Source organism: Cyrtonyx montezumae, unplaced genomic scaffold (assembly GCF_038088225.1).
Source record: "Cyrtonyx montezumae isolate F1298 unplaced genomic scaffold, pur_monq_1.0 scaffold_20, whole genome shotgun sequence".
NCBI lineage: Eukaryota > Metazoa > Chordata > Aves > Galliformes > Odontophoridae > Cyrtonyx > Cyrtonyx montezumae.
In genome coordinates this window covers 3,447,567-3,465,958 of record NW_027071937.1, presented here as the reverse complement: position 1 = coordinate 3,465,958, position 18,392 = coordinate 3,447,567, and the positions used below count along the sequence as shown (strand labels likewise).

General features: G+C 41.7%; 1 protein-coding gene across 1 annotated transcript; it reads right to left on the bottom strand.

Moving 5' to 3' along the window:
- Positions 1-39: 39 nt before the first annotated feature.
- CCDC180 (coiled-coil domain containing 180) lies at positions 40-18,227 on the bottom strand. The gene is made up of 38 exons (XM_065737194.1): positions 18,132-18,227; positions 17,718-17,815; positions 16,984-17,066; positions 16,767-16,769; positions 16,502-16,611; positions 16,276-16,404; positions 16,001-16,111; positions 15,631-15,726; positions 15,198-15,361; positions 14,838-14,972; positions 14,024-14,103; positions 13,789-13,877; positions 13,358-13,477; positions 12,657-12,830; positions 12,328-12,443; positions 11,521-11,647; positions 11,326-11,365; positions 10,988-11,223; positions 9,854-10,071; positions 9,213-9,388; positions 8,257-8,437; positions 7,679-7,807; positions 7,094-7,238; positions 6,757-6,873; positions 6,302-6,388; positions 5,980-6,093; positions 5,482-5,666; positions 5,094-5,159; positions 4,665-4,808; positions 4,036-4,110; positions 3,768-3,834; positions 3,026-3,167; positions 2,548-2,708; positions 2,031-2,168; positions 1,309-1,420; positions 966-1,071; positions 476-614; positions 40-171 (listed from the first exon to the last, which is right to left on the bottom strand). The coding sequence occupies exons 1-38, from the start codon at positions 18,225-18,227 to the stop codon at positions 40-42; spliced, it is 4,641 nt and encodes a 1,546-aa protein (XP_065593266.1).
- Between the last annotated feature and the right edge of the window lie 165 nt (positions 18,228-18,392).

The window sequence follows — 18,392 nt, the reverse complement described above, 5'->3', positions numbered from 1 at the left end:
TTGGTAGAACAGAAGAATCAGAGCAAGACTTGACTGATCTCATGCATACAGTTGCTTAATTTTCTTGATGGACTTCTCCCACCAATCTCCCCAATTCTGCATTGTTACCAGCTGAGAGGTACTTTCTTCTTTGATCTGGGTAAACAGCTGCTCAAGTTTACAGATGTATTTCTGTACAAAGAGCAACAATTAAGGTCAAAATTGGTAGAAATAAGGTACAATTTTACTTTGTGTAAACCCAAGACCTAACCCACCAGCAGATCCTAGAATCTGAGAATGCCTACATGACTGCACACAGACATAAGAGCAGATTTCTACACATGAAGAATATTTGCTTCAAGGTCTGAAATCACTCTGTATATTAAAATGCATCCATACCTATACATCTTTTTAAAACAAATCCACAGCAAAAACAGACACTTTCTCAACACCCCCCCACCCCCACCCCCCCAAGACTCCTTTCCCACCAATCCACCTTATAAACAACATCTCTTGCTTCCACTGCTGCTATGTGGCCCCGTGTAGTCTTTGCTGTTGTAACTGATGCAGTTTCTCTGAACGTAACAGGATCTGAATCGTCCATAAGAGTGGTCATGGGTATTCCTGGCCAGGTCCTTATAGAAACAGATCAAATAAAAAAAAACAACAAAACCCATGGGAGAGACAGTAGGAAGAGAAGAGAGCAGATTATACTTGTATTTAAAATGCAAAAGATCACTATTAGTTTTTAGCCCTCCATTAGTAACTCCTTTATTCAGTGCAACCAGGAGCTCTGCACAGCAAATGTCTTCTGAGTGAAAACACACAGTATTTCACACATTTGTATATGGGCAAGTGACAAACAGTGGTAAGCAAAACGACCAAGTGATTGTCACAACTGGTGCAAAAAACTGGTGCGTGCAGTGCCTGATGTCAGCTTAGGAAAGAGAAATGGAATACAGCAGTGTTCAACGTTCCAGCATTACCTGCTCCCACGCTCAACTAACTGCTCAGCCCCACGGGTCTGCAGAGGAAGATCAGCTTGTTTATGAGGGATTAACGTGGATGTCTTCTCCATCTGCGTTCCAGTTTCTGGGAGATTATCTAAGATACATTCAGGAGGAATCAGTGGCAGTCATGCTGATGCTTTCAAGTTACTCCATGTAGCTAGATGCTCATCACTTTCAGGAAATAGCTCCATACATGCAATCACACAATTTTTTCCATTTAAACGTATTAGAGAATATAAACACATCCTCTTCCTGTGGAGAGTCTGCTGCAATCTTTGAGAAGGAAGAACTCTGACCAAGAAATTCCATCATTACTTACTCGGTAAGTGTATTTCATCAATAGTAATGCTTTCATCCAGTTCCAGCAGCAGCTTTTCTGTGAAGGCAGCCAGTGCTGAAACAAAGTTCTGGGCACACTGGGCAGTGCAGTCCTGTTGGGACATTGGATACCAGTGAGAGGAGTTCCTTTGATAATCTGATCTCTTCTCCTTTAAGATTAGCTTTGAAAGAACTACACCTCCTCTCCAACCTTGATGTTCTGCAGCAGCTGCAGATAACAGCCACAGGGCTGCAAATGGCACAGAGAAGGATCTGAAAGTGCCTTCTGCAGTGCTCTGAACACCATCTGATGACCTCAGGTAACGCATAAAAACCTTCAGAACTCTGCATGTGGTTGCCATGTAGCTGCGTATTTGGGTTAAGCAAAAACAAATGGGAAAAGAAACCTGTAAACACATCCCTTTGACCCAAAGCAAAGGCCATTATGGAATTCACATCCTTCAAGCAGAGGGGCTTTCAGGTGTTGCTCTAGCTATGTTACATGTGTGTCTGCAGAGTTAAGAGGAGAAGTAGGAATTCTGAAATGCAGATATGCATATATTGATCTAATGCTTCCAGAACAGAATCTAAAGTTACTTGGCCTAGAACTGAAAACATTTTCCACTTCACCGTTGGCACAGGAGAAAAGTGAATCCAAGAGCTACTCTCCTTTCTGAATGCAACATCTATCAAGCCAACACTGAGCACAGGCTTTAAGCTCACCCGAAGCATCTGTGTGTGGAGCTGAATAGCATCAAGTTGGTCCTTTCGCTCTTTTGCTTCCCGTTGGCACAAGGCTTCCAGCTGCAGGGAGTTGTCTGGGTGTCCCAGAGAGGGACGTAATTCATTCTCGTGTGCAGCCTGTAGGCAAACATGTAAGAAATATAGAGAAGAGTCATAATGAGGAAGAAGTAAAAACAATCAGTTTTATATAAAAGCGTGCAGAAAGAAAGAAAACTTGGTGTATTCTGAAGCTGACTATCAAGCAATCTTTTCTGCATGATCCCTATTACAGATCTGTTATCAGAGCTGATATTATTGGACAAAGCACTCCTCTTCTTTAAAAAGGTAGTGGCATTTCCTTATCCTTATATAAGGACAAATGAGCATACCTATGCTGTGGTACAGCTACACAACTCATACAATGTTTCAGCTCCCAAAGAGTTTAAACCTATGAATAACTGTGATGCTTTCAGCATTGCTTACACTGGAAGCATTCCAATACATCCATGTCACCTACCTTCATTCTCCTCCACTCTTCCAGCTGCTGATTGAAGGAGTGCTGAATGTTACTGGTGTCACAGCTGAGCTTCTGCTCATGTTCCTTTAAAAGATCATCAATCGCCAGCTGGGAGACATAAGGGAGTTCCTCTTCAAACAGCTTCAATTGATCCCAAAATTCTTGCAAGGAAAGAAAATTCAGCTGAGTTGAACGTACACTGCAATAGTCAAACATAATGGACTTTTCTCTCTTAAATTCTGCCCCTAATATTCCTTTTCATGATCTGCATGACTACAGAAACACACTTGCTAAAAGATGTGACACTGTACAGGTCAATCAGCTTCGTCAAAGGCTCTTTCCTCACATTCTACATAGTGGATGATATATTAAAGACATAATTGGCCCAATAAAATCAACGGTTCCTCCACTTTTCTACTCTGTTCTTGATTCGTTGCAGTTTTCAGTGAAATTGAAAGCCTTGGCTGAATTAATTTACCTTTGAGGCAGGAATTGTAGTAATCGTCTGTCTGACTTTGATATGACAGCAGATTCTGTCTGAGTTCTTCTGCACAATGTTCAAATGTCTCTGGCAGATCTTCAGGCATTGTGACTTGATGCTTCTCTTTGCGGTAGAACTCCTCCAGGAGTTTAAGATAAAACAGAAAAGGTGCTGATAACACATACAAACAAGACATATCTATGCATATAATGGTGGCAGGGATACAGAAGGCTGTCAACCATTCTCATATTTGATAGGAGTTATCTTCCTCTGCCTCTGCTTTAATTTTATTCTCTATCTGCTCTCTGAACAGGGAGTGTGTTTCCAAGACTACAGTGGATCTTACCAACTCTGAAGAGATATTATCAGTCCTCTTACTACAGTACTGCTCTTAGCTTTGGTAACATGCCTTCAAATATTAGTTGTTACCATAGTAATTTAGTCCTATTGAGGAATTGTCCAACAGATACTTATTCATTAGAATGAAGAAAACTGGGGCTGCCTTGGCTTTGCAGACATGCTGCTACACAACCAGACACAGGTCCCCCCACATATTACACCATCTGAGGTTCTGAAATACTGACTCATTAAAAACACTCCACATCAAGCATTATTAAAAATTAGATGGCCTGATGAAGAAAGATTTTAGATGGCCATCCAAACATTACGACATATCCAAGTCCTTCGCTGACATGTTACACCCACAGCAGCAAAAGTGACTGAAGAACAGCTTTCTTACCTCAGCAAGACAAAGCAAGTTGTTGTTACCCGTCCAGAGAATATTCATAACAATCCCTTTGAAAGTACTGAAAACAAACAGAAATAATAATGAAAAGGACAATCATACTGTACAGTCAGTTCTGATAGAGAAGGAGAATGAAACCACTTAAAAATCACCTCTTATATGGTTTATTCTTTATTTATTTGTGCAAATGTAATGTGAGCCCAAGAATATATCGCCCCCTCCCAAGGTAATGGGTTTCTTTCTGAAGATATACACAACTTACTTAGATTCAGGAGGCTTCTCTCCAAATATCTGGAATCTCTTGTCACTGAGAACAGATCTGGTGTATTTCTGCTTCCTAAGAAGGCAATATATATATACATATATATATATATATATATATATATATATATATATAGGTCCACAAGTCTTTAGTTCCTCTAATTGTTTGAATTAGTCAGTGATGTGACGGATAAGAAACTGAAGGAAAATTGAGAAAATATAACTCTAGAACTACTATTACACTGAAACTATTGTTGATTTTTAAGCCCCCATGACTCTCTCAATGGCTTTCCAGAACCTTTCTGTCACTCTTACCATTAGACTTTCCCATTTCATCAACACATACACCTAGCACAAGATGTACTATTTAGATGCTGAACATAGAAACAAAGCCACGTTGATTTAAGAGTGGGGTTAGTTTGTATTTCAACAATCTCATAACACAGATCAACATCTGATAAACACAAGAAAAGCACTTCTCCATCTAAAGTCTGAAACAAAGCAAAGGGCTGATCATAAGGACACAAACCACAAGGTCCCAAACAAGAAGCACTGGCAGAAAGAAGGCTAACACAAAAACAAAGAATTTCTCCAAGAACAGGCAGTGCATGCGAGTATGTAACATCTCACCTTCCTCTTGACATCCTGCTTTTAGTAGTTCGCTTCTTGGTGTTCCGAGCTGCAGGCTTGTAATCAGCAGAGCTCCTAGGACCTTCATCAGATACATTTAAGTGAGATTTTTTCCTCTGCATGGGAAGAATTGCTTCATATTTAATAAGGAAAGAAGAATAAAGTACAAATGCGAGCTTTCTTCCACAATTTGTGCTATAACAAATATGAGTATTTCTTAAAAAGCAAACAAAGAGAAAACCCACCTCATCTCATTCTGCATCTTTCATTGATTAAGAGGCAAAAAAACAGCAAAGATGACAGTGAGGATGCATGATCCTCTCAGGGCTAGCGTGTCAGCTGCTGCCCCAGAACAGCTCAGCCTGCTCCCTAACATGCTACAAACTACAACTGAGATGAATGTAAAAAATGAAAAGAACTTCCAGCCCACCTGGTCCCAGTGAAACACTGCTGTCCTGATTTTCTTCTGAAGATTTTCCCTCGGGTGACTGAAATCTGGAACAAAAGGAAGAGCTAAGTGGCTTTGCAATACTCAACTACAAACTCCTTTTTCCCACCAAGTGTTCTCTGCAGATCAATTGCTGAGATGGTATTCAACAGGTGGGGTCACACTCACAACCAGCAGTGTAAATAGGAGTATCTTTCATGGAGTAACTAATTGATTAAGTGAAATTCAGGGATTTCTACAGGCATAGTTGTGCATTAAAATTGTTCTTATTGCTATCAGAGGCCTCATGAAGAGATGAGATATATGTAGCCAGGAAAATGTAAATAAAGACAATAACAAAAAAACATAATAAGGCAAACAAGTACTTACTCAAGTAAGTTTTTAATAAAGCTTATTGATAAATCATCAATTGCAGATTGTCCCATTCTGCTTGGATTTAACAAAGGAAATTTGACAGGATCCAGCCCCAACATCATCAGTTTCTGCTTCACTCGAATGGCAGCAGCAATGGGACCTTGTAATGTAACCTCTGCTTCGGGAGAGGCAAACTGCTCCTGAATTGGGCACAAAATGAAACCATGTCAGTCGTAGCAGGCAAACAGTATCAGCAGTACATGTAGTTATTAGTTATAAAAGTAGATATTCCAAGTGTTATTTTGCTTGGCAGGCTGGAAGAAAGACTTCTGTAATTCTAGGAAAAATGTTGTTACAGGCATACAACTCTGTGACACTTAGAAGTGGTTATGAGTAGATCCTCACATAAGCATCATCTAAATATGTACTCAAAGATTCTGAAAAGCTTTTAAAGATGCACAATAAAAGATCACTCAAAATTAAATGAAAGGGAGAGAACAAATACTGTCCTACGTTATCACGTGGTCTTGTTGTGCTCACTAGCAGGCAGTCAAGGTACTGGCTCCTTGCCTTCAGATCTTTCAGCACTGCTTTGATAAAGTCATACAACTCTTCAGAAGTCAAAGCCTGAAAGATACAGTAATACAGATAGCATTTACTACAGAGAGAGGAGACTTCAGATATGCTGACAGACCCGTAGGAAATCACTTGGAACTGTTCTGTTGACACATACATGGAAGTGATGAGATTGTATTGCAAATAGGACAACATGTACAGAGCTGTCCTGAGCCAAAATGAGGTCACGGTAACACCGTTTCATCTGTTTAGAACTTACTTCTCTCTCTGCAGTAGGATGAGCAAAAGCATGGAGCTTCTCCAGGCTGGATTTTAATGCTGCTGCCTGCCCGTTGGAATTTGCTACCTGGAACAGAAGCTGATGTTGGTGAAGGAAAATCTCATTCACAGGATTTTCAGAATCTCCACTTTGAAACCACGAGACTTGCTAGTAAGGAGACTCAGTCACTAATGCTCACAAAACCAGCACTGCTCTGCTCAGATACACATGCTCCAATGTGCTGCAGCATTCCAATACAGCTGCAGGAAGGCCATGATTTCAGAGGACAGTGATAAAAATCGGCTTTGGATTAATTGTGATTAATGTGAGCTTAATCAGATTTAATCTGAATTAATTAATTCAGAGCTCTGAATTCAGCCAGAAATCACTTCAACAGAATAAAAGAGGAACAATTCAAATTCATTCAAACAAAGCTCTGCTGTTTCTGCTTGTACCTCGGATTTGATTAGCAACCGTACATGTGCCAGAAGTCGTCGGATCTTCTCCATGAAGGTTCGATTCATGATGAGACCACAAAGCCTTGCTTCAGCCTTGTTGATAACTTTAGTGGCCTTTAAATCCCAGAAATAAGAGACAGACTCATTTCGTTTTCACTTTTTTTTTTTTCCAACTTAAGTAGTAGAACTGACCATTGCTACTTGTTCTCCCATCATGTATTTCTCACACAGAATTAATCAGAACAGTTTTAAAACTCCAACCCAGGATGGTTATAAATTGCATTATATATGCCAGTATAACCCGTAATTCAAAAGAGCAACGCTCTGCACAAACCTGTGCCAAGCAGCTTGCTTCCACCTTCTCCATATCAGCCATGATTAACCTCTCAAAAGAGTCAATACGTTTGCTGTCTTTCAGAAGACGCTTACTGAAAGACTGTACCTCCTGAGGAGAAAAATTGCCTCCCTCCGTGAATATCCTGAAAGCAGACAGCAAAGGGAAAGCCTTCACTCATCACAGAATCATTGAATCATCATTTCTGGAAAGACCTCTGAGATCCTCCAGTCCAACCATGTGCCTACCACCAGTATTTCCCCACTGACCACATCCCTCAGCACAACTTCTCCATGGCTCTGGAACACCCCCAGGGATGGTGACCCCACCACCTCCTTGGGCAGCCCATGCCAGTGCATCACTGCTCCTTCAGAGAAGAGTCTTCCCTTATTATTGTTGCTGAGCAGTCCTACTACACAGATATGAAGATAAATAGAGCATAACGACTAATGTTCTTTAGAGGAACATATAGCTAACCAGGTGAGTAACAAAGAAACATTAATTTCAGTGTTCTGCCAATAGAACAAACACTGATACCCAGATACAGATAACTTTATCCACATTCCTCCAGCAGTATCTCTATACCTGCAGGCTTTGAGAAAATCCACATTTGAACCTCTTAGTTTTCCCAAAGTTTCCTCCAAATAGTTCCGATAACTCCTCATGGAAACTCGGATGACATCCAGGTGAGGAAGGAGCTCTGGGCGCACATCACTGCGGGGGGAAGCTAACAAAGTGAGCAGGAGAAGAAGGGGAAAACACGTAGCAAACTTTATGGTTTGGAGACTCCCAGCTTTAAGACATCAGTAAGATCTGAGAACTCAGAAATATTTTAATGTTGAAAAGCAATTTACCCAACGGTGATTGTTTTGATGAACACCCAGCACACACCAGCAAGAAGCTGGTGCTGTTACAGAGCATCCTTCAAAACCAATTAGTCCACTACTTTGCAAGTACAGTAAGCTGGATAAAGTCTAAACAAATCAAACACAGCCTACTTTAAGATTGGTGTCCCCTCTGAAATATATGAGAAAGATAATCCATTCAGAGATCGATCAAAAATTATTTCCCTCTTCATAGAGTTCCACGAGAGCCTTCACTGAAGAGTAACAACAGAGGAAGGGGCTCAGAACAATGCCAGGACATCAACAATGCACACCAACCTCTCAGCCACAGAAGCCTTGAGGAACTCTGACTCCATGTCACGGATCCGAGAGTCTAAATTTTGGATGCTGGCATTTTGCTGATCACAAAATCTGAGGAATTGAGCTTTCTCCCTCTTCAGAGCTTCCCTCACCTCATTGCAGTGGTACTCCAGATGCTTTTTGTGACGTAACAGTTCCGCTGATAAGAAAAGAAATCTTACAATGTGGTCACTATTCCCTATTCAGTATGAACCACCACAACCACTGTCACCAGAAGCACCAGTGAAACAAACAAACTGGACCTCAGAGGAGATTAAAGCTACTGATAAAATAGACCCAACTCTGACTTTTCTCTGCTATTGATTTATGCTCTGGGCAGTTTGGAATCAATTCAATTCAAAACACAAATGTCTTTTGTTTGCTCTGAGCTTTTTTCTTTTTCCTTTACTTTTGGTCACTCCTTTATCTTTCCACTTTCAGTCTTGTCACAAATGGAAAGAGTGTGCTGCTGGTGGTGAAGTGCTTTTGTCTGTTTGATTAAATTGAAAACACACTCCTATTTTTGTGCAAGAAAAAAAAAAACATCATTCTATTTATTTTAATTTATTTGTGTGTTTGGGTAAGTTGAGAATGAGCCAACCAACTTCATGGAAGCTGCCAGGAAGGCACTGCCCTCCTCATAGGAAAAGGGGGATTTGAAAATGTATTTTCCTGTTCTCCCACAGTTGGCTAAAGACCAACAAACCCACCTTAAATCAAGCTCCTCCCCCCCAAAATCCTTGACACTTCTCCTAAAAGATTTCTCATTAGCAGCCAATCGATCTCTGCACAGTGATATTTTACACAGGTAATTCCTTCATCTCCTGTACCCAGAAGTCACCCCCAGCTTTTTCTCTTTCCCAACACTTGTTCATTTTTTTTCCTGCATGACCATCTCCAGATGAAGACAGAGTTCAAAGTAAAGAAGTAGGTACCAGCTCTAACACTGTAGATGTTTGTCTCTATATTCTCCTGCATTTGATCACACCAGAGAAGATGCTGCTGAAGTTCTGAAGTCAGTTCCTCTTTCCTGGTGTCTACAGTGGCCCACGAGTTGGATAAGGACTCTGCAAACCACTTCTCCAAGTGTTCAAAAAAGCAGAGGCGGATCCTGTGATTTATGAAAGAAATTATTGCAGTGAAGAACACTGAGTAATAAACAGAAATGCACTATATACGTTAAATGTAAGAAATTAACTCTAGCTACAGAAAGACATGGTTTCACAAACACTTGCACAATAATAGTGCTACTTATTTTGTCTACAGCTAAAAATAACACATTTTATATAATACAATACTGAAATGACTAGCTATTAAAATGCTCTGTCACAATTACTTGTTTGCTCATTGCCTTTTCTATAACATACAAACGTTTCCCTCTTACAGAATGTTCCTGTGGCTCATCCAGGAGCCGTGGGTGAAGAGTATTGACAAAAAGTTATCTTATTTTTACCGATTAAAAAAGAAACAACATCAAAATATTCAGATATTTTTTTGCATATTTAGTCTGACATTCCTCCAAGAGAGCTGAAATGTTTCTATTACCTAAAGGGAAAGAAAGCAGTTTCCTACTAACCTTTTCTTCAGCTCTTCAAACACAGTTTCTCTGATAAGTCCATGTTCCAGGTGCATAGAAAAGGGTCCTTTCTCATCATAGTTTGTAAGACACATCTCCAGGACATCAGGTTTCTCTGCCTCTTCAGCTCCAAGAACGGTGTAAGTGTTTCCACTGGAAGTGGAAAAGGTCTCAACAGCGATTTCAGAGATTTCTACCTTGCTGTTGTTGAATGTATCCTAGGGAACAACTGGGAATCACCCTCCATTGCCTCCAACAACACAATATTAAAATAAACGAATAATCAGCAGTGCACAAGCTAGGTTCCTTAGTAACAACATTCTGTTTCCAAATTTGGACGAACTTACATACAGAGTATGTTTGTAAGTTTCAATAGGAAGAACAAATGCTTTAGAAGGCTTTTGTCATGGTAATAAACAGTATTCATAGGACTAAAGACCTAAAAAAGTAATACTGAGATACAAATACAGTTTACACCATTCTCCTTGGGTTGAGGATACCAGGAAGAAGGAGACATGTACACTAAAGAGCTGCCACAGGTTTTTACAAGGGTAAAAGTGGTACATGAGTGTAAAGTGATGGAAAGGGCAATGACAACAGAGCAGCAAGATCCCAGGCTACAGTGAGTGAAGATTCACTCAAACACCATAGCAATGGGCACAGAAATAAAGGAAAGAAGCTGCTTACCTTCAGAAGGCCTCAGGTGCACATGGATCTCCAGCAAGAAGCCCTTGCCTCCTCTGCCAACCCTTAAATGAGATCTGGGCAAGGGTGGATCCTGACTCCAGCCCTTCTGGTCACTCACGTGCAATTGCACATACCTGAGCCTCCCTGGGTTGGCACTGCCTCCCCACCAGGTGCTCTATCACTGCCTTAAGCTTTCACTTAACATTTCCAGTACAATAAGGAATGGTTGTGAACTGTTTTATAGACTCCCTTCACCTAGAGGCAGCATCAAAAAATCCTAACGGCTCAGAAATACTGTTTAATAAGGATGCACATGTGCTCTATATACAAACTAAATATATACTAAAGAATTTAAGACATTTCACCAAGAAGATGACCTGCTATTTGCCACAACCTTGCCATAGGCTTCCACCTCTTTCAAATGTATTCATTCTCTTGTTCACTTACTTGTGAAGAGCTCGTCCCTTGTTCTACATCCTCTGGTTCATCACTCCCTTGAAAAACACTCTTTCCATCTTTTTCTTCCTCCCTTTCTTCTCTTTCCTGTGCAGAGGCCTCCTCATCCTCAGGAATATTTGTTCCTTCCTTCTGCTGTTGACAGCTATCAGCCTTTTGCTCTTCATTTTCCTGCACAATGCTCTCAGTTTGCTGCTCTGCCTGATTTTCATCTTCCAAAACCTCAACTAATCATTTTCAGTGAAAAGAGTTTTAGTGATCACAATCCAGAGAAATGCAGATGAAAAACAAGCAAGCAAAAAGTCTTACTGGTACTACTAAGGTATTACCTTGACTTGAAAATGTGGTGTCTTTCTTTCCTTCCAAGTCCTAGAAGGAAAAACAACAGAATTTTGAAGTAAGAACTGGTTTGCTTATAAGAGGTTCAGATTCTTTTCCAAAATGTATCTATTTCATTAAGCTACAATAGCCTCAAAAAATGAATGTACCTGGGAGACTTCAAAACAAGCTCATCTTATTCATACCTGTCTGAAGACTTCTTTAACATTAAAATATTGGCTGAGGGATTCACTGTAAGAAATCAGTTCCTGCAAAACGGCCTCTGGGTAACTTGCGGCTTTCTCCACGAGATCTTCGTTGGATTTCTCATACCTGTTAAATTCGAAGCCATCATTTGAGAGACTTAAGTACACATAGAATTAAAAAGACATATGACTACTATATCCTTAAATCCAAATCTTTTTGATCAAAACCTCTCAAATGCTTCAGGCTGAGATCAACTATTCTACTATACCTGAACACATTACATCCAGGCTTGTTTGTAGAGATTCAGTATAAACCCTTAAGTGAGCAAAAGCTGCCTCTCGTGATATTTTTACTGACATTAAAAGGTATATTGCTTTTGTTTGCTTGGTTTTAATGGTCTTTATGAATATAAGGAGTACTGAACCAACAGCTCTGAAAGCAGTTTCAGTGTGGGGTGTGTGCATATGGATCAGGTTCTTATGGTTTTCTAATACATGTCAGATCTGACCAAGAGAAAAGACCTCATGGATGTGAAAATATGGCTGCATCCTCTCTGGATATTCAGTTCTCTTTTGGGAGAAATCTTCAGCAAAAAGAGCCATAGGTGCCTACTTTAATGTGATTCCTAAACATAGGTATTATTTGCCTTAACCTTGCTCAATATGGAAATGGTTTCATTTTACATCCTCATGTGAAGCACCAAGCAGTTCATTTCCACACTGCCATATTACAGCATAAACGTTGCCTAAGCTGTACAACCAACTTTCACATATGCTGAGATTAAGTTTGCACTACAAAATTCATACCGAGCTCTGATGCCATCCAAAGAAGAAAGAGCATTCTTCAAAAATTTCTTCAGCTGTTTTTCAGAGCTCGCAGTTCTCATTTTATCCAAAATGTTATCCAGATTAGTTTTCATCATCTAAAACCACATTAAAAACAAACAACCAAAAAAAAAAAAAACCCACCAAAAAACAGAAAAAGTGATTTACTAAAATGCTTCACAACTATTTAGGCTTCAAAAATAAATACATTAATTATGTATCCAAAAACATACTACACAGCATGAAAGTAACACACAGAAAATACAGTGTGTCTATTACATCATATTGTATTCTTATTTTTATACTTATACCTCAATTGATTTATCCCGTTTCCGTCTGCATTCATCTAATTTCTTCTGAAGTTCCTCTTCCTGCTGGGACAATTTGAGCTGATGGATGTCCCAGAGAGCATTGGCCCCCTGAAAGTAGCTGTACAGGTCTCTGCAATTCTGCTCGTTGTGCTTGGCCAGCTCCTCAAAGCCTCTCTAAAAAAAATACACCCAAGCTATCATGAAACTGTGTGCAAGAAGGTGAAATATAAGAGTAAGGGGACATACGATGTGATAAAAAGTGACCAGCATTCAATAGTTTCTCCTATTCCAAGGGGAAAAATAAGTCCAAGTAAAATAGATAAGAATATGGACTTTGGTTTTAGAAGCTGAGCCATCAGACCTTTGCCATCTTTAATCTTAGGAACAATTACCCAGTCACCATTGTGTATGGGACCATACAGGACAGGACTGGAAGAAATTTGGGGGTGGTGTTCAAATCCATCTCTCCAACTCCAGCTAGGATGGGCTATACCCAACCAAGCCCTGACAATCTATTACAAAACCATTGCTCATAAACTCTTCCCTTGAATCACATCCTACCTGTTTTACTTTTGGGACAGGTACTCAATCACACTACAGCAAGGTACCAACGGCCCAAGAAGCACACAGCACTTCAAACAGTGGCACATGAATAATAGACTATTCCTGAAGAGTAATAAAAGTAGATGTAATAAACATACAGCCACATGCTCCAGCTCTTCAAACTGACACTGCAGTTTCTCAGTCAACAGAAGCAACTCAGAAGCCACAAATTCTTCAGCCTCTTCTTGTGTGCAAATCTTCAGATTCAATAGGTTATTCTGAATGAAACAAACAAACACGTGAAGTTATTGATGTACAGACAATCCCACAATACCACATGGCTTTTAGAAAACGGATCCTCAAATGGTTTGCACTTCCTATAGCTTCACTATCCAGCTCATGCATTTCAAGTTCAAAGACCACACACTACCATGAAATGAAATGGAGAGCAGGTATTCTAGCAGAATAAGGCAAAGGTTGGAACTAGTTGATCTTCTCATCTCAATCCTCAAACCCATAGCATTGCTACAGTACTTTGTATACCATTACCAAAAACCCTTCCAAGACTTCACAGTGCTGCAGTACTGACCTTGCACAGCTCTGCTTCTGCCAGACATTTTTGCTGGACACTCTCATACTGGGCACGAATTTTCATCACACACTGCATATTGTGGTCATCTGGAACATATGGAAAACAGAGCATTGCCAACAGAACACAGCAAACATACTTTCAAAGCACCCATCTGATTCAATACTGAGGAAAAAAAAAGACAACAGAAAGAAATGCCTGAATCCCAGACTGGTTTTCTGATTTCCCAACTTACCTATACTTCTGTTTAAATCCACCAAGGAGTTGTACCACTTGTCAATCTCAGCTTGTGTGCTCACTGGAGGCAACAGGTTGCTATCAAAATAGGAAACAATATATCAGATCTCTTCAGAGATAACCCAGTCAGCTGTTAAAGGATAACACTATAAATCAGCATAACCAGCCTACCCTGCTTTATTTACAGCCATTTCAGCATGAAAATAAAACAAGATGAATGCTGTTTCTCAAGGCCACTGTTTACAGACAAGGAATTAAATCTCCATTGCTGCTACATCCATTGTAAAAGAAAAACTGCATCTGAAGATTGCAGTGTGGCACACAACCCATCTTGTTTTTGTCAGAACGGACAGAATTCAGAAGTAGCAGTAGGAGATTTCTTCATTCCTTTCTTCATGCATTATACAAATCAATCTCCCACTCAGGAGTCTGACAGTCACCCATTTTTACATATACACCCACCCATGTCTGCTTCTTTTTACTAAGCCTCGTACACCTGTAAGGTTTACTTCAGTCTTACTGCATTTCTCACCCTTGGTAGTGTAACAGGTACATTGGAAACCGAAACAGGCATTTCTTTTTCCCATTAAAAAGAGCTTTCTGGAAGGAATTTAGGCCCTGCCTTACTGCTGCATTGGACAGCTGTACACTGAGATGGACCAAAGAGCATTCAGCAGTCACATCAAAGACCAACAGGACAGCTTGGGTTGGGAAGGCCCTTTAGAGGTCATCCAACTCCATCCCCTGTCATGGGCAGGGATGCCACAAGTCCCTCATTGACTACACCAAGAATTCTACTTCTGTTACTGTACTCTCTTCTGTCATACGTAAGATGCTGCAGCAATTCCAGCCTCTGTTCATTAAGCAGAATCTGACCGTTCATCATAGTTTCCATTTCTGCTTTCACCGTTTGGGGATCCTGTATTTCTTCCTTTGCCATAAATTCTCTGTAGGATGGAAGAACGCAGTGATGTGAATACGTGTTGGGAAAAGCTGAATGCTTGAGACACAGACACAAAACATGTCTTATGAATACCAGTTCAAAACAAGATCACTAAATGTTTTATCAGGGAAAACTACTAAAATACTGCTCTTTGTAGAAAACATGAAGGAACACCGGGCACTTCATGCTATTCATGCTCCAAAGTAGGACCTGCTGTCAAGCTTCAGACCTGAAACTCTGTCCGATGTAGTCCTTTTGTGTGAGCCTCCAGTCCTTGACTCTATCTTGCCACTTCTGTTGAAGCGATAATTCCCTTTCTATCTCTGATTTCATCAGATTAAAGAACAGCTTGGCGACCGCCCTCTGATTAGCCAACAGCACTCTGTTAATCATCTGTGTATGAAAACACAAAGACAGGAGTAAAAGCGGTATATGACAAGAACAGAAAGTGCCAGCTCGATGTCAGACTAAGGAAGAAGAACTGAAATGACAAGGAGTACCCCCCCAGTGTCAAAACCTCTCTCCTACGTGGCAGGGACTGATAGGTAGAAGAGATCGTATCCATTTGAAAATGAGAAGAAAAAGGAACAAAATTCTGAGGGGGAATTTCAGATCATTACCTCCTTTACAGGTAACACTGGCTTCCCAAAAAAAGGACTCACCGTGGCCTCATCGTTAATGAGCCTGTAAACATCTGCTGACAAGAAGAAGGCAATTTCCTCCAACATCACAGTATACTTCCTTAGCACATCTGTTATCTGTGCAACAAAAGAAACATAAAGACACAAAAGGTTCTGGGGAACCGCTTGCTTTAGGGAACTGATACTTCAATGAAATTAATAAGAGTCCTTTTATTTTTTATTTTTCCCAAATAAATTCATTTGGTTGACGGATCGAGAAGTGAATCATAAAACATTGATTCTAAATTATTAGATACCGATTCATAACGATAACCCCAAATCAATCAATCAATTTTGTCACTATGTGATGGATTTCCTTCTTCTGTCTCCAGTTCCTGAAATCTGAGCTCACTTTGTCAGCTCGGCTCCATTCCACCTTTGTTAAGGTTTCATCCCATTCCCGAATCCAGCTCTTTCTGGCCTGGGATTCCTGCTGGATGGTTGTCCACAGTTCTTCAAAATCCTGCAAGAAGATTTTATTCTCAATCTCAATGAAAAACTAAACGTGAATAAAAAAGTGCATTCGTATCAGAGAAGTGCAGCAAGACAAAGGCAGGTGTGTCACTGTGTGTCACAAACAACAGGCAGCAAGAACGGAAGAGCAGTCAGCGGCAAGAACTGCCTTACCTCAATTGAGAAGCCTCTCAGAGAGGTGTCGAGCTCCACCTTTGCAAGGAGAGCATCCATTTTTCTATCAGATTCCTCCAGTTTTGACATAAGCAGCTTCCCAGGTTCCAAAACAAAGGGCTCCATTTCCTGAAAAAAGTAAAGAAGTCAGCCCCATCTTTTGTAAGTCAGGCCCTCAGCTCCTCCTTGTGTTCCAGACTGCCTGCACTGCCAACTCCAGCCTCACCCTGGCAATACAAGCAAGCTCGTGGCGCATTGAGCTCAGTGCTGCGTCGTGGCGGACTCGCCGGCGTTCTGACACGAGCTCCAAGAGGTTGTGCCTGCCTTCCTCGGGAACTGTTGAGAAGAAAAGGAGGATGATAAAGCTTAGAACTGTTTGGAACCATTAATTGCTAAATGAAAGCTCTGAGCTGTGCCATTCGGGCAGCATTCAGGTGTGATGCTGAAAAATGGCACTTGCCAAGAGTTAAATCCTCTTATATCGCTGCTACCTTCTGAACACTAATCAGCATTGATTGACAATTTCACATATTTTTTCCCCTCTACATGTGGGTTCTTGATAATCAGAATTATATACAAGTCATTATAAAACTCACCAGACTGTTTCTGAGCTCAACACTGTACCTTATTCAGCTCAAAATGTTATACATACAGTGGTTCCTCAAAACAGAAACGAAGATGTGTGACATTAAGGGAAAGAGATTTTACCAACAAGATCAGGGAGGGCTCTGACTTCCTCAGCTGCAGTAATGTCTTTTCTTTTCCAGGACTCCTGAGGTGATAGAGCTTCCCTGAAACAGAGCACAGAGCCTCACTTCATACAAGTGAAAGCACAGTTTTGCAATACTCCATTTAATTGGCAAAATTTCAGCAAACAAACAGCAAACCTCACTCTAACTTCAAGGGATATGGTTCATAGGGTTAATGTTGCCTCTTGCATGCAACCCTGCTTTTACAGGGTGCTGTGCTCCTACTTGGGAGAAAGGGGAATGAGGAAATGCTTATTCAGCATGAGGGTTACGGAGGAAAGGACAGAGGCACTAATTTATGTTCTTCATAGAATCATACGATGGCCTGGGTTGAAAAGGACCTCAAAGAAAATCCAGTTTCAACCCCCTGCCGTGGGCAGAGCCAGCAGCCACCAGATCAGGCTGCCCAGAGCCACATCCAGCCTTGGATCCATTCTTGTTTACAAACATTGCTCCGAGCAGAGCTGAGCACTGATGGGTGGACTAGATGATCTTAATGGCAGTTTCCAACCTTAACCATTAGACTGAGAACCAGCAGCAGCTCAGCACACTCATTTCACACCTGCTGAAAAGGAGACAGGCTACTACAAGCACCGTGGCCAAAAAACCTGAGTTCCCAGCGTCACAACCTCACGCCCATAGCAGCAGAACCGCGTGGATGTGCACTCGGGACTTGCAGCCCCTGCTCTCTACCTGCCCGGCAGCAGCTTTGCTCCTGCAGTCCCCTTCGTCCCGTTGCACGGCGAGCGCTGCCGGCTCCGCGCTGCTCGCAGCGACTGCACCAAGCGAGCCTGCAAAACCCCACAGCAAAACGGGCTGGCATCCAACCCCACCGCGGGGGTAAAGGCGACAGGAAGGCAAAATAAGATAAGGCAGATATGCGTAGAGCAATCTTTACTCGAGAGGCTCTCCCCCTTCCCCCCGTTTTGAAAACGATCTCTCCTCCCTCAGAGGGGGGCGGGCTTCGTGCATAGGGGGTGGGGGCAGCACTGCGGACCGCCCCAGCCGGGCCCACACCGCAGGGTTACACCTCTTTTCCACTCAAGCACGCCAAGCAGCACAGAGGGACTCGGGCGGCTGCCGGCCGTTTCCTCGTGTCTTATTTACCTCATCCTCAAAGAGCTGCCGGTAGACTTCGCTGTTGGGAACCAGGCGCACTGCCGCCCCTCCCCGCCCCCCCCCGCTGCCGGACCTGACTTTCATTGCCGCAGCTCCACCGCGCATTGCCGCGTCGCACGTTGCCATAGCGACGGCAGGGGGCGTGGCCAGCGGGCTGCGCCGTTGCCATGGTAGCGCGGGACGCTCCTGCTGATCCGGGCGGGAACGCGGAGCTCCGCCGTCTTAAAGAGCCCGCGGCACCAAACCACA

Bases quoted from the DNA above. Each gene is read 5' to 3' on its own strand.
- CCDC180 (XM_065737194.1), bottom strand. From the start codon at position 18,227: ATGAAAGTCAGGTCCGGCAGCGGGGGGGGGCGGGGAGGGGCGGCAGTG. The intron at 17,816-18,131 runs GTAAATAAGACA...GGGGTTTTGCAG, and splicing joins GGCAGCTCTTTGAGGATGAG to GCTCGCTTGGTGCAGTCGCT. The intron at 8,438-9,212 runs GTACCTACTTCT...TTTTCTTATCAG, and splicing joins CATCTACAGTGTTAGAGCTG to CGGAACTGTTACGTCACAAA.